Consider the following 14,478-nt stretch of genomic DNA (forward strand, 5'->3'; position numbering starts at 1 on the left):
GCATATATCCAGAAACAACTCTAATTCAAAAAAATACATGCACCTCTATGTTTATAGCCCCACTATTCACAATAGCCAAGACATGGAAGCAACCTAAATGTCCATCAACAGATGAATGGATAAAGAAGATGTGGTACATATATACAATGGAATACTACTCAGCCATAAAAAGGAACGAAATAATGCCATTTGCAGCAACATGGATACAACTAGAGACTATCATACTAAGTGAAGCAAATCAGAAAGAGAAAGACAAACACCATATGATATCACTTATATGTGGAATCTAAAATATGACACAAATGAACCTATCTATGAAACAGAAACAGACTCACAGACATAGAGAACAGACTTGTACTTGCCAAGGGGGAGGGGGATTAGGGGAGGGATGGAGTGGGAGGTTGGGGTTAGCAGATGCAAACTATTATCTATAGAATGGATAAACGACAAGGTCCTACTGTAGAGCACAGGGAACTATATTCAATATCCTGTGATAAACCATAATTGGAAAGAATATTTAACAATTACATATACGTGTAACTAAATCACTTTGCTGTACAGTACAAATTAACACAACATTATAAATCAACTACACTTAAGTAAATAAATAATCATTTTTTTTAAAAAAAGCTTATTAGGTGACAGCCTCTGTTAGGGTTTCCCTGTGATGTTGCTGGGGATGAGGATCTAAACAGTTATTTCTAAAGATCTAAGAACTTCTCTTTTCATTTCTTTCTAGAGCAACATTTAGGTATGTGTATTATGGTGTGAACTCCCAAAGGTTCTTTTCCAACAGAATGGAAGTGATTGGAATTCTCAACCCCTTAGCAGCTAAGCACGACCTCCTCAAACGTGACCCCACCCGAGGCTCTCAAAAGAGCGACCTGACAGCAAGCTCCGACATCTTCTCAGTTGCCAACTTACCTTGCGAGGCACCCACACGTCAGCTGCAAGTGTTTCACCCTGAAACTCGGTGTACAGGCAGAGGCAAATACCTTTCAAAATCTCACATGCCCTATCGTTTCATACCCTGCAAAGTCACCTTACAGATACTGATGAAATACTTGCAGGCAGGCCGATCCTGCCTCTGGAAGACCTGAGCCCTCAAGTGGCCCTTGGAGAACAGAATCATGTGAAGCTTGGAGAAAAATTTCAATGGATAACCAAGACCATTTGATTGAAGAAGCTGCCTTGGGGCTTGCAATCTTACAAAATAGATTTTCCTCCACAATTTCAGGCTAAAGTGACTTCAATTCAAATGAAGAACCACCTCTAACACATGGTTAAAGTAGGTCCCAGCCCGGTTCACGAGATCATGTCAACAGGACACATGCATCCAAAGAAAGAAAAAAAACAGAAATTCACTCATGACACCTGGGGAAATTGACAAAATGCAGGCTGTGTTTGGCTTCCCTCCAGCTGCCACTTAGAGGCGCAGTTAGTCACGGAGATTGCGCGGGCAGATGACTGGGTCCAGGGAGGCTGTGGGGGCCTGGCTAGCCCCGAAGGTCTGCAGGGCTGCTCCTTCCTGGACCTGGGCTAGTGCAACACCTAGAAGAGTCCCGGCCACTGCCCCTGGGCTGGCCCAGTTGTGTAGCATGCGGGGATCGAGCATGGGAGGAGGGAGCTCATGTTATTAGCACAACCACACAAAGAAGCCAATATTCAGGGGAGCGACAGAATATATTGTAAGCGCTCCCATCATGTCAAGAGGCGTCACATTAGTGGGTGTGCTGGAGTTTCTCCCACGTGACGTGAAAACGACTCCCATTTCAATGAAAATAGGAGATTCCCCATCAGTTGGTTCACAGTTCGCCCACGGCAGCTGCCAGGCACAAGAACAGGAGCGCCAGGCGTGCACGGAGCTGATTTTGTCTCCCTGGGAGATGCTTCCATTTTATAACTTGTCTCCTCTTAAAACCCAGCGATGAGCAAGTTACAAACATAATTACTCTACTTCTGAACAAGCGCTAACACAAGCCATGAAAGGTGCGAAGAGAGGCTGGCGAGCTTACCTCTGGCTCTGGCGGGCAGGTTTGTTCATCCTCCACGGAGTTGGGTAAAACGGCCCAGGTTATGCTGGCGCTGGCCGATGGCAAAGAGCCAAGTGTCCCATTTTTCAGCTGCTCTGTGGAGTGTGACTTAGGCCCGTGCCATCCCAGGATGCTTTCTGAAATAAAGACCTGAATGATGCCAAGTATTTTCCAAATCCAACATTTAGAGCTCAAGAAATAGCCATACCATGCTGTTGAAGAAACCCGACTTGAAGTGGGTCCCATTTTAAGTGGACCATAGTGGATTTAAGTTGATTCAGTGGATTTAAGTGTAGATTCAGGTCACCTATTTATAAACGAGTTTCTGCGTAATGACCATAGGCTGTGTCTCTCCCTGTCCTCGGACAGAAACAATTCGCATGTGCCGTATCTCCTTGAGGGTGTTTTTCTTATTTTTTTTTAACTTTTCAAAAATACTTATAAATATTTACAATAAAAAACAAAAGTCAAATTGTATCAGGTATGGGCTGCTCGAAATGCAGTCTGAATGCCCATTGACATGATGACCACAGCTGAGAAAAGACGCCTGCAGTGTGATCACACCACGTGTGATCGGCCATTACATGTGGCCGAAGTCCATTCGGGTGGCAGAAGTCAGGAAGCCACATCAGGGACGGACATGGGCATGGAGGATGGATGCGGTCATGCCATTCTAGCTACCATATTGCTGTTAATAAAGCTTTTTTCTTTTTTTTTTTTGTTTGGCCATGCCACACGGCTTTTGGGATCTGTTTCCCAACCAGGGATCGAACCCAGGCCCTTAGCAGTGAACATGCAGAATCCTAACCACTGGACCACCAGGGAATTCCTTATAAAGCATTTTTAAAATTTTCCCTCAACCCTTGGGAACAACAAAAAAAACTTTCTAACTCTAATACTGATCTTTCCAAGAGTCATGGGTTATTACAGAATAGTTGTATATATGCTTGCTAAGGGGGACAGGAGTGATCAGAGGTAGATTTCTTTACCCTGTAGCAATTCTGCCGTTAGAAAAAGAATAGGCCTCAAACTCAGCTGAATCTGGAGCTTCTGTTCTCAGCCTGAGTGTAGGAGTGAGTGATGAAGGAAAGGTGGGCTCAAGTGCAGACAACCTCACGTGAACTAGAACTCAGCCGCCCTTCAGCACCTCAGATGCTGCCTGGCATCTCCTCATTCTCTCCCGGCTGCTCACGATGCTCAAGCGAGGCTGTTTGTTTGTTTTTTTCCCCATTCTTCCAAGGGACGAGAGCCTTTGTGTGTGCTGTTTCCCCGCTCAGATTGCCATCCTCTAGTTCCTCTACCTAGGGGAGGAGATCTCCTGAGTAAATCCAGGGGTCGGCTCAACCATCACGCGCTCAAAGAGGCCCAGGGGGACTTCGCTGGCCAAAGCAGCACCCCAGAGGCACCCCGTGTCCCAGCTGTTGGTTTACTGTCTTACGGCTCTTAGCACTCTCTGAACTCACCCTGTTCATTCGTTTATTGTCTGCCTTCCTCTTCTCTCTAGAATATTAGCTCCTTAAAAACAGGGACAATACTGCCCTTGCTCACTGCTGTATCCCCAGGACCCAGAAAAGGGTCTGGCAAGGAGTCTGAGCTCCTTAAATCTGTGCTGAATGAATGGATGACCATTAAGACTTTTCAGAGATGGTCAATTTCAAGAAGAGTGAATGTTTCAAAAAGCGTGTATGTCCATGGTGGAGAAGGGCTGGGGACAGAGTGGGGCAAAGGAGGTGGGGGGAAGAGTTATTTAATGGGTATAGAGGTTTAGTTTTGCAAGATGAAAAGGGTTCTGGAGATTGGTTGTACAATAACAGGAATGAATTTAACACTACTGAGTTGTATACTTAAAAATGGTTAGGACGCCAAATTTTTTTTTTGAATTTTTGAATTTTATTTTATTTATTTTTTTATACAGCCGGTTCTTATTAGTCATCCATTTTATACACATCAGTGTATACATGTCAATCCCAATCTCCCAATTCATCACACCACCACCTCCACGCCCTGCTGCTTTCCCCCCTTGGTGTCCATACATTTGTTCTCTACATCTGTGTCTCAATTTCTGCCCTGCAAACTGGTTCATCCATACCATTTTTCTAGGTTCCACGTATATGCGTTAATATACAATATTTGTTTTTCTCTTTCTGACTTACTTCACTCTCTATGACAGTCTCTAGATCCATCCACGACTCTACAAATGACCCAATTTCATTCCTTTTTATGGCTGAGTAATATTCCATTGTATATATGTGCCACATCTTCTTTATCCATTTGTCTGTTGATGGACATTTAGGTTGCTTCCATGACCTGGCTATTGTAAATAGTGCTGCAATGAACATTGGGGTGCATGTATCTTTCTGATTTATGGTTTTCTCTGGGTATGTGCCCAGTAGTGGGATTGCTGGGTCACATGGTAATTCTATTTTTAGTTTTTTAAGGAACCTCCATACTGTGTTCCATAGTGGCTGTATCAATTTACATTCCCACCAACAGTGCAAGAGGGTTCCCTTTTCTCCACACCCTCTCCAGCATTTGTTGTTTGTAGATTTTCTGATGATGCCCATTCTAACTGGTGTGAGGTGATACTTCATTGTAGTTTTGATTTGCATTTCTCTAATAATTAGTGATGTTGAGCAGCTTTTCATGTGCTTCTTGGCCATCTATATGTCTTCTTTGGAGAAATGTCTATTTAGGTCTTCTGCCCATTTTTGTATACATTTATTTATTTATTTTTTAGCACCTTTAATTATTATTTATTTATTTATTTTTGGGGCTGTGTTGGGACTTCGTTTCTGTGCGAGGGCTTCCTCTAGCTGCAGCAAGTGGGGGCCACTCTTCATCGCGGTGCGTGGGCCTCTCACTATCGTGGCCTCTCTTATTGTGGAGCACAGGCTCCAGACACACAGGCTCAGCAGTTGTGGCTCACGGGCCCAGTTGCTCCGCGGCATGTGGGATCTTCCCAGACCAGGGCTCGAACCCATGTCCCCTGCATTAGCAGGCAGACTCTCAACCACTGCACCACCAGGGAAGCCCTGCCCATTTTTGGATTGGATTGTTTGTTTTTTTAATATTGAGCAGCATGAGCTGTTTATATATTTTGGAGATTAATCCTTTGTTGATTCGTTTGCAAATATTTTCTCCCATTTTGAGGGCTGTCTTTTCATCCTGTTTATGGTTTCCTTTGCTGTGCAAAAGCTTTTAAGTTTCATTAGGGCTCATTTGTTTATTTTTGTTTTTATTTCCACCACTCTAGGAGGTCGATCAAAAAAGATCTTGCTGTGATTTATGTCAAAGAGGGTTCTGCCTATGTTTTCCTCTAAGAGTTTTATACTGTCCGGTCTTACATTTAGGTCTCGAATCCATTTTGAGTTCATTTTTGTGTATGGTGTTAGGGAGTGTTCTAATTTCATTCTTTTACATGTAGCTGTCCAGTTTTCCCAGCACCACTTACTGAAGAGACTATTCTTTCTCCATTGTATATCCTTGCCTCCTTTGTCATAGACTAGTTGACCATAGGTGTGTGGGTTTATCTCTGGGCTTTCTACCTTGTTCCACCGATCTATATTTCTGTTTTTGTGCCAGTACCATATTGTCTTGATTACTGTAGCTTTGTAGTACAGTCTGAAGTCAGGGAGTCTGATTCCTCCAGCTCCGTTTTTTTCCCTCAAGACGGCTTTGGCTATTCGGGGTCTTTTGTGTCTCCATACAAATTTTAAGATTTTTTGCACTAGTTCTGTAAAAAATGCCATTGGTAATTTGATAGGGATTGCACTGAATCTGTAGATTGCTTTGGGTGGTATAGTCATTTTCACAATATTGATTCCTCCAATCCAAGAACATGGTATATCTCTCCATCTGTTGGTATCATCTTTAATTTCTTTCATCAGTGTCTTATAGTTTTCTGCATACAGGTCTTTTGTCTCCCTAGCTAGGTTTATTCCTAGCTATTTTATTCTTTTTGTTGCAATGGTAAATGGGAGTGTTTCCTTAATTTCTCTTTCAGATTTTTCATCATTAGCGTATAGGAATGCAAGAGAGTTCTGTGCATTTATTTTGTATCCTGCAACTTTACCAAATTCATTGATTAGCTCTAGTAGTTTCCTGGTGGCATCTTTAGGATTCTCTATGTCATCTGCCTATCAGATGTCATCTGTATCATGTCATGTGCAAACAGTGACAGTTTTACCTCTTCTTTTCCAGTTTGTATTCCTTTTATTTCTTTTTCTTCTCTGATTGCCGTGGCTGGGACTTCCAAAACTATGTTGAATAATAGTGGGGAGAGTGGACATCCTTGACTTGTTCCTGATCTTAGAGGAAATGCTTTCAGTTTTTCACCATTGAGAATGATGTTTCCTGTCGGTTTGTCATATATGGCCTTTATTATGTTGAGGTAGGTTCCCTCTATGCTCATTTTCTGGAGAGTCTTTATCATAAATGGGTGTTGAATTTTGTCAAAAGCTTTTTCTGCATCTATTGAGATGATCATATGGTTTTTCTTCTTCAAGTTGTTAATATGGTGTATCACATTGATTGTTTTGCGTATATTGAAGAATCCTTGCATCCCTGGGATAAATCCCACTTGATCATGGTGTATGATCCTTTTCATTTGTTGTTGGATTCTGTTTGCTAGTATTTTGTTGAGGATTTTTGCATCTATATTCATCAGTGATATTGGTCTGTAATTTTCTTTTTTTGTAGTGTCTTTGTCTGGTTTTGGTATCAGGGTGATGGTGGCCTCATAGAATGAGTTTGGGAGTGTTCCTTCCTCTGCAATTTTTTGGAAGAGTTTGAGAAGGATGCATGTTAGCTCTTCTCTAAATGTTTGATAGAATTCACCTGTGAAGCCATCTGGTCCTGGAATTTTGTTTGTTGGAAAATTTTTAATCACAGTTTCAATTTCATTACTTGTGATTCGTCTGTTCATTTTTTTCTATTTCTTCCTCGTTCAGTCTTGGAAGGTTATACCTTTCTAAGGATTTGTCCATTTCTTCCAGGTTGTCCATTTTATTGGCATATAGTTGCTTGTAGTAGTCCCTTATGATGCTTTGTATTTCTGCGGTGTCCACTGTAACGTCTCCTTTTTCATTTCTAATTTTATTGATTTGAGTCCTCTCCCTCTTTTTCTTGATGAGTCTGGCTAACGGTTTTTCAATTTTGTTTACCTCCTCAAAGAACCAGCTTTTCGTTTTATTGATCTTTGCTATTGTTGTATTGTTTCTATTTCATTTATTTCTGCTCTGATCTTTATGACTTCTTTCCTTCTGCTAACTTTGGGTTTTGTTTGTTCTTTTTTCTCTAGCTCCTTTAGGTGTAAGGTTAGATTGTTTATTTGAGATTTTTCTTGTTTTTGAGTTAGGCTTGTATAGCTATAAACTTCCCTCTTAGAACTGCTTTTGCTGCATCCCATAGGTTTTGGATGGTCGTGTTTTCATTGTCATTTGTGTCTAGGTATTTTTTGATTTCCTCTTTGATTTCCTCAATGATCTCTTGGTTATTCAGTAACGTATTGTTTAGCCTCCATGTGTTTGTGGTTTTTACATTTTTTTCCTTGTTATTGATTTCTAATCTCATAGCGTTGTGGTCAGAAAAGATGCCTGATATGATTTCAATTTTCTTAAATTTACTGAGGCTTGATTCGTGACCCAAGATGTGAGCTATCCTGGAGAATGTTCCATGCACACTTGAGAAGAAAGTGTAATCTGCTATTTTTGGATGGAATGTCCTATAAATATCAATTAAATCTATCTGGTCTATTGTGTCATTTAAAGCTTGTGTTTCCTTATTAATTTTCTGTTTGGATGATCTGTCCATTGGTGTAAATGAGGTGTTAAAATCCCCTACTATGATTGTGTTACTGTCGATTTCCTCTTTTACAGCTGTTAGCAGTTGCCTTATGTATTGAGGTGCTCCTATGTTGGGTGCATATATATTTATAATTGTTATATCTTCTTCTTGGATTGATCCCTTGATCATTATGCAGTGTCCTTCCTTGTCTCTTATAACATTACTTATTTTAAAGTCTATTTTATCTGCTATGAGTATTGCTACTCCAGCTTTCTTTTGATTTCCAATTGCATGGAATATCTTTTTCCATTCCCTCACTTTCAGTCTGATGTGTCCCTAGGTCTGAAGTGGGTCTCTTGTAGACAGCATATATATGGGTCTTGTTTTTGTATCCACTCAGCAAGCCTGTGTCTTTTGGTTGGAGCATTTAACCCATTCACATTTAAGGTAATTATCAATATGTATGTTCCTATTACCATTTTCTTAACTGTTTGGGGTTTGTTTTTGTAGGTCCTTTTCTTCTCTTGTGTTTCCCACCTAGAGAAGTTCCTTTAGCATTTGTTGTAGACCTGGTTTGGTGGTGCTGAATTCTCTTAGCTTTTGCTTGTCTGTAAAGCTTTTGATTTCTCCATCTAATCTGAATGAGATCCTTGCCGGGTAGAGTAATCTTGGTTGTAAGTTCTTCCCTTTCATCACTTTAAGTACTTTCTCTTGCTGCTTTCAATAATTTTTCTTTGTCTTTAATTTTTGCCAATTTGATTACTATGTGTCTCAGTGTGTTTCTCCTTGGGTTTATCCTGTATGGGACTCTCTGCACTTCCTGTACTTTGGTGGCTATTTCCTTTCCCATGTTAGGGAAGTTTTCGACTATAATCTCTTCAAATATTTTCTCAGGTCCTTTCTCTCTCTCTTCTCCTTCTGGGACCCCTATAATGCGAATGTTGTTGTGTTTAATGTTGTCGCAGATGTCTCTTAGGCTGTCTTCATTTCTTTTCATTCTTTTTTCTTTATTCTGTTCCGCAGCAGTGAATTCCACCATTCTGTCTTCCAGGTCACTTATCCGTTCTTCTGTCTCAGTTATTCTGCTATTGATTCCTTCTAGTGTATTTTTCATTTCAGTTATTGTATTGTTCATCTCTGTTTGTTCATTCTTTAGTTCTTCTAGATCTTTGTGAAACATTTCTTGCATCTTCTCGATCTTTGCCTCCATTCTTTTTCCGAGGTCCTGGATCATCTTCACTATTATTATTCTGAATCCTTTTTCTGGAAGGTTGCCTATCCCCACTTCATTTAGTTGTTTTTCTGGGGTTTTATCTTGTTCCTTCATCTGGTACATAGCCCTCTGACTTTTCATGTTGTCTATCTTTCTGCGAATGTGGTTTTTGTTCCACAGGCTGCAGGACTGTAGTTCTTCTTGCTTCTGCTGTCTGCCCTCTGGTGGATGAGGCTATCTAAGATGCTTGTGCAAGTTTCCTGATGGGAGGGACTGGTGGTGGGTAGAGCTGGCTGTTGCTCTGGTGGGCAGAGCTCAGTAAAAGTTTAATCCACTTGTCTGCTGATGGGTGGGGTGGATCCCCTCCCTGTTGGTTGTTTGGCCTGAGGCGACCCAACACTGGAGCCTACCTGGGCTCTTTGGTGGGGCTAATGGTGGACTCTGGGAGGGCTCACGCTAAGGAGTACTTCCCAGAACTTCTGCTGCCAGTGTCCTTGTCCTCATGGTGAGACAGAGCCACCCCCCGCCTCTGCAGGAGACCCTCCAACACTAGCAGGTAGGTCTGGTTCAGTCTCTATGGAGTCACTGCTCCTTCCCCTGGCTCCCGATGCACACACTACTTTGTGTGTGCCCTCCAAGAGTGGAGTCTCTCTTTCCCCCAGTCCTGTCGAAGTTCTGCAATCAAATCCTGCTAGCCTTCAAAGTCTGATTCTCTAGGAATTCCTCCTCCCGTTGCTGGACCCCCTGGTTCAGAAGCCTGACGTGGGGCTCAGAACCTTCAATCCAGTGGGTGGACTTCTGTGGTAGACGTGTTCTCCAGTTTGTGAGTCACCCACCCAGCAGTTATGGGATTTGATTTTATTGTGATTGCACCCCTCCTACCGTCTCATTGTGGCTTCTCCTTTGTCTTTGGATGTGGGGTATCTTTTTTGGTGAGTTCCAGTGTCTTCCTGTCGATGATTGTTCAGCAGTTAGTTGTGATTCCAGTGTTCTCGCAAGAGGGAGTGAGAGCACATCCTTCTACTCCGCCGTCTCAAACCAATCCAAATTTTTTTTATTTGTATTTTTACCACAACGTTTTTGTTTTAGTGGCAAAAGGGCATCCATATATCAGTCCTTGATGTCATTTTTAAAAAGTTAGAAACTCACAACACTAAAATCAAAGGCTGAAGGATGAGGTAAGGACAGGCTTATGAAGAATCCCCATAAATAATAAGGTGGATGGGGTTGGACTAAGAAAACCAACCCAGGGTTCCAAGATCCAGAATCTTCCCTAAGAAAGGTGGAAAGATACTTCTTACCTGTCCTGTTGACCAACTCCTGCTCAGAGACCTGAAGTTGGATTCAGATCTTAAATACTGGGCAGCTGTCTCATAAATACAGGGGTACTACTTTCTTTTCATTTTATTTTATTATACAAGTAGTAAATGTCCTCTGGAATAATTAGGAAAACTTAAAAAAGCACTAGGGGAAAAAAATGAAATCTGCTCTCCTAGGCAATCAGGACAATGTTCCGTCCATTACTCCCACACCTTAACTCTGTCCCTCCCTCCCCTCCATACCATCATTCAGAGATGATAACCAGGAGACAGACAACAGGGCAGGAAGTAGAGTCTGGCCTGCTTGTGATACACAGCATCCTGAGACAAAGACCAGGACAGGAAGGGTGGGGGTAGCAATGCATGCTGGGAAATGCAGTTTTCTGTACATTCTATGGATTCAGAGCATCAAAGAACCAGTGAGGGAGGACAGGAGAGAAGACCACCTCAGACCAGTCCAGCTGCTCTAATCACCAGCCACTGGTTTGGGAGTCTGGATAGAGCTGCCTCATGTGAGGATAAAGGAGGAAAATTCTAATATAGAGTGAATGAAAACGAGTGTATAAATCAATCACTTCCAGCCTCAAGACCAGTAGTGAGCGCCCCCGCACCCTCATTTTCTTTCCTTCTCTCAACCCCTGCCCCTCCCAAAGCCAAAGCCAAAGCAAAGGCTTTGAAGGCCAAGAAAGCAGTGTTGAAAGGTGTCCACGGCCACAAAAAAAAAAAGATCCGGATGTCACCCACCTTCCAATGGCCCAAAACACTACAGCTCAGGAGGCAGCCCAAATATCCTCGGAAGGGCGCCCCTAGGAGACACAAGCTTGACCACTATGCCATCATCAAGTTCCCCCTCACCACCGAGTCAGCCATGAAGAAAACAGAAGACAACAACACACTGGTGTTCACTGTGGATGCCAAGGCCAACAAGCACCAGATTAAATAGGCTGTGAAGAAGCTCTATGACACTGATGTGGCTAAGGTGAACACCCTGATCAGGCCTGATGGAGAGAAGAAGGCATATGTTCGACTGGCTCCTGACTATGATGCTTTGGATGTTGCCAACAAAACTGGGATCATCTAAACTGAGTCCAGCTGGCTAATTTTAAATATAAAAGTTTTCACTAGTTAAAAAAAAAAAAAAAAAGGCCCATATAGTGCTTGGGAAAAGAAACAGTATCCTCAGAAGGCTTATAGGAACAATATATCTCTGAAATTTCTAACATAAGGTGTCAGAGAAAACATCAGGAGAGGTGTATCCTCGCAACAATACAAAATAAGTAGCTGCTATGAAACAAGAACAGAGAGCCAGAAGAAGAAAATGGGCTGAGGTGAAGAAGGAGATAGAGGCAGAAAGGAATTATTATAAGGAAACAAAGTCAACATTAGCAGAATTAAGGTTAATACTGAAACGAGGAAAAAGTAGAATCAACAATGTAGAAAGTCGAGTAAGTAGTGTGTCAAGAAAATGAAGTTCTACCAGTGAGCAGCTGCAAAGGGCACAAGACCAGCAATGAGACAGAACATAAGACAGAAGATACACAACAGAGACCCTAAAGTAAAGAGATCAGATCAGTGGAACAGAAACAATAAACAGTGACAGAAGTAAAGAAACACAGCCCGAGCGGAAGAGAGGGCTTTGGGTTCTGCTGAAAACAGCCCACCTCAGTCCAGCAAAACCAAGGGGAAAAGACTCACATCTAGACACAGCTTGGCGATATTTTCTTAGGCTTTTTCTCACTGAAATTTCAAACACATACAAAAATAGAGTAGTATAGTGACTGCCTGGCTCATGAAGTTTGGCAACATTTTTTAATTAAAAAAAAAATCATGAGAAAAAAATTTCCAAGCATTTAGGCAGAAAAGTTAGACCTGCCTTAAAGGAAAAAAGAAATCAAGCTAGTCTTGGATTTTGCTGCAACACTAAACCCCAGAAGGTGGGTGGATGAAGAGAATAATGCAAATAAAAGTCTACAGATTTGAAGGTGGGTGCGGGGCTGGGGGGATAATGCTTATCTTCAGACAAATTACCTTTCCTCTGCCAAAAAGAGTCAGCATTTATTGAGCTCTTGCTAGGTGCCAAGGACTACCATATAAAATTTACGTGTGCGAACTCATCTAATCCTAATGACGACCCATGGGTAGGTCCTATTATTATGTCCACTTGACAGGTAAAGAAACAAAAAGGCACAAGAGCCAGTAAGTGTCAGGGGTAGAAGGGAGATGAAAACCCAGGCCACCTGGCTCCAGAGCCCAGACTCTTAAACTCTACACTGTATGCCTTCTGAGCAGCGCTGCAGAGACTCAGAAAATATTCTACCTTCTAGGGAAAAAAATGACTTGAGGACATATCTCAATACATGAAGAAAAGAAGCAGAATTAAGAACTCAAGACTGGAGAAATTGTATAAAAGGATTGGCAGTGAGCAATAACCCAGTTGAACATAGAGCTGAGCAAGGCTGGGACTCAGGGGAGGTAAAAAGACACTTGCCTAGGGGTAAGATTTAGAGAGGCACCAAAACACTCAGTAGTCAAGATAAATGACATGTGCACGCAATATTTTTTAAATCAAAATTAATGTCAAAACAAAAAATGTCTTAAAGGACTCAGTCTCACCTGCCTCACACTGTCAAGTCCTGTTTTTATTTAAGGTTTTGATATTTTGTTCATCCTGGATTTTTTGCATTAATTTTGGTTTAAAAGTATTGCATTAAAACAGCATTTACCTTAATTACTTTGGCACCCTTAAATGTGTGCTCACGCTGGGTGCCTCACTTCATTTCATCCTGTCCCAGTCCTAGAACTGAATTTAAATACTTGTTATAAATGTGATTACACAACTATGAAGTTAAAATTCTTTTAAAGAGATTTAATCATTATCCCACATTATTAAGTATTAAATTAATATTTAAATACTAATAACAATAGCCTCCATATTATATTACCCAAAATTGGGAAGTCTATCTGAGAAACAAAGGAAATTAAAGTATTCTAAGTCTTCAGCACTAAAGGAGAGAGTGAAGACACAGTGTCATTCTTGATTTTGATGATTAGAAAAATACAAGTTAAAGAATGCTTATGAAGAATGCAATGTAACTACTACTAGAATTTATGTACATATTTTTTCCCAAAACACTAAAGAAAAGGGAATACAATCTGTGTAGCGAAATAAGAGGAAACAAGAAAAGCAGCATAGAAACATGAAAACAAAAAGCATAACAGAGGGACTTCCCTGGTGGCGCACTGGTTAAGAATCCGCCTGCCAATGCAGAGGACATGTGTTCGAGCCCTGGTCCGGGAAGATCCCACATGCCGCGGAGCAACTAAGCCCGCTCTCCACAACTACTGAAGCCCGCTCTACACAACTCCTGAAGCCTGCATGCCTAGAGCCCGTGCTCTGCAACAAGAGAAGACACCGCAATGAGAAGCACACGCACCACAACGAAGAGTAGCCCCCACTCACCACAAATAGAGAAAGACCCAACGCAGCCAAAAATAAATAAATAAATTTATTTTTTTTAAAAAAAGTGTAACAGAGACCAACAGAAAAACAACCATCAGTGTAAGGGAAAAAATAAATGGACTGCGTTATTCTTTTGAAAGATAGATTCTCAAGATTGTGTCATAAAACAAAATGCAAGTCTAAACCATATTTCATTAATCGGAAGACACACCAATTTTCACATTTTAACAACCCTGAAGCTGGAGTTCATCTTACACTCAATGGCGTGTCATAGTTTAATTGGCAGCTTTTTCTTAGTGGCACAAAGGCTAATGGTGTGTGTTACTGTTGATGTGTTTGACAGGTGAGAAAATATGGCTCACTTATAGAAAGTGACTCAGAAGGTCTAAAGGAGAAAGAAGATCACAAACATACCAGCAAGTACAAATGCAAAGAAGACTGCGATCAAATATTACCATGTGGCTGCTGACTGGTGGCCAATCAGGTAGCTGCATGTTAATTACCTTTCACTTTCTGGTCCACCTTAACCTTTCTGAGCAGGAGACCATCAAAGATGATCCAACAGAACAGAGGAGGAAGACAAAGGATGGGATGTCCACCAAATGGCAAACCCAGTCCTTAAACCAGGCTTTGACACACGCCTGCATCTCCTCACACAACATGCCTAAG

At 41.5% G+C, this 14,478-nt stretch overlaps 1 protein-coding gene and 1 pseudogene across 2 annotated transcripts in view; one reads left to right on the forward strand and one right to left on the reverse strand.

Annotated features, from left to right (window-relative positions):
* Positions 1 to 14,478, reverse strand: part of OSBPL10 (oxysterol binding protein like 10) — a 377,400-nt gene that overhangs the window by 63,364 nt on the left and 299,558 nt on the right. For both annotated transcript variants that reach the window (XM_059939069.1, XM_059939068.1), the window contains exon 6: positions 2,016 to 2,170. In XM_059939069.1, coding sequence (XP_059795052.1) covers positions 2,016 to 2,170 — 155 coding nt within the window. The remainder of the gene's footprint in view (positions 1 to 2,015; positions 2,171 to 14,478) is intronic.
* Positions 11,083 to 11,449, forward strand: LOC132374823 (large ribosomal subunit protein uL23-like; annotated as a pseudogene).

Source organism: Balaenoptera ricei, chromosome 11 (assembly GCF_028023285.1).
Source record: "Balaenoptera ricei isolate mBalRic1 chromosome 11, mBalRic1.hap2, whole genome shotgun sequence".
In the NCBI taxonomy this organism is placed as follows: domain Eukaryota; kingdom Metazoa; phylum Chordata; class Mammalia; order Artiodactyla; family Balaenopteridae; genus Balaenoptera; species Balaenoptera ricei.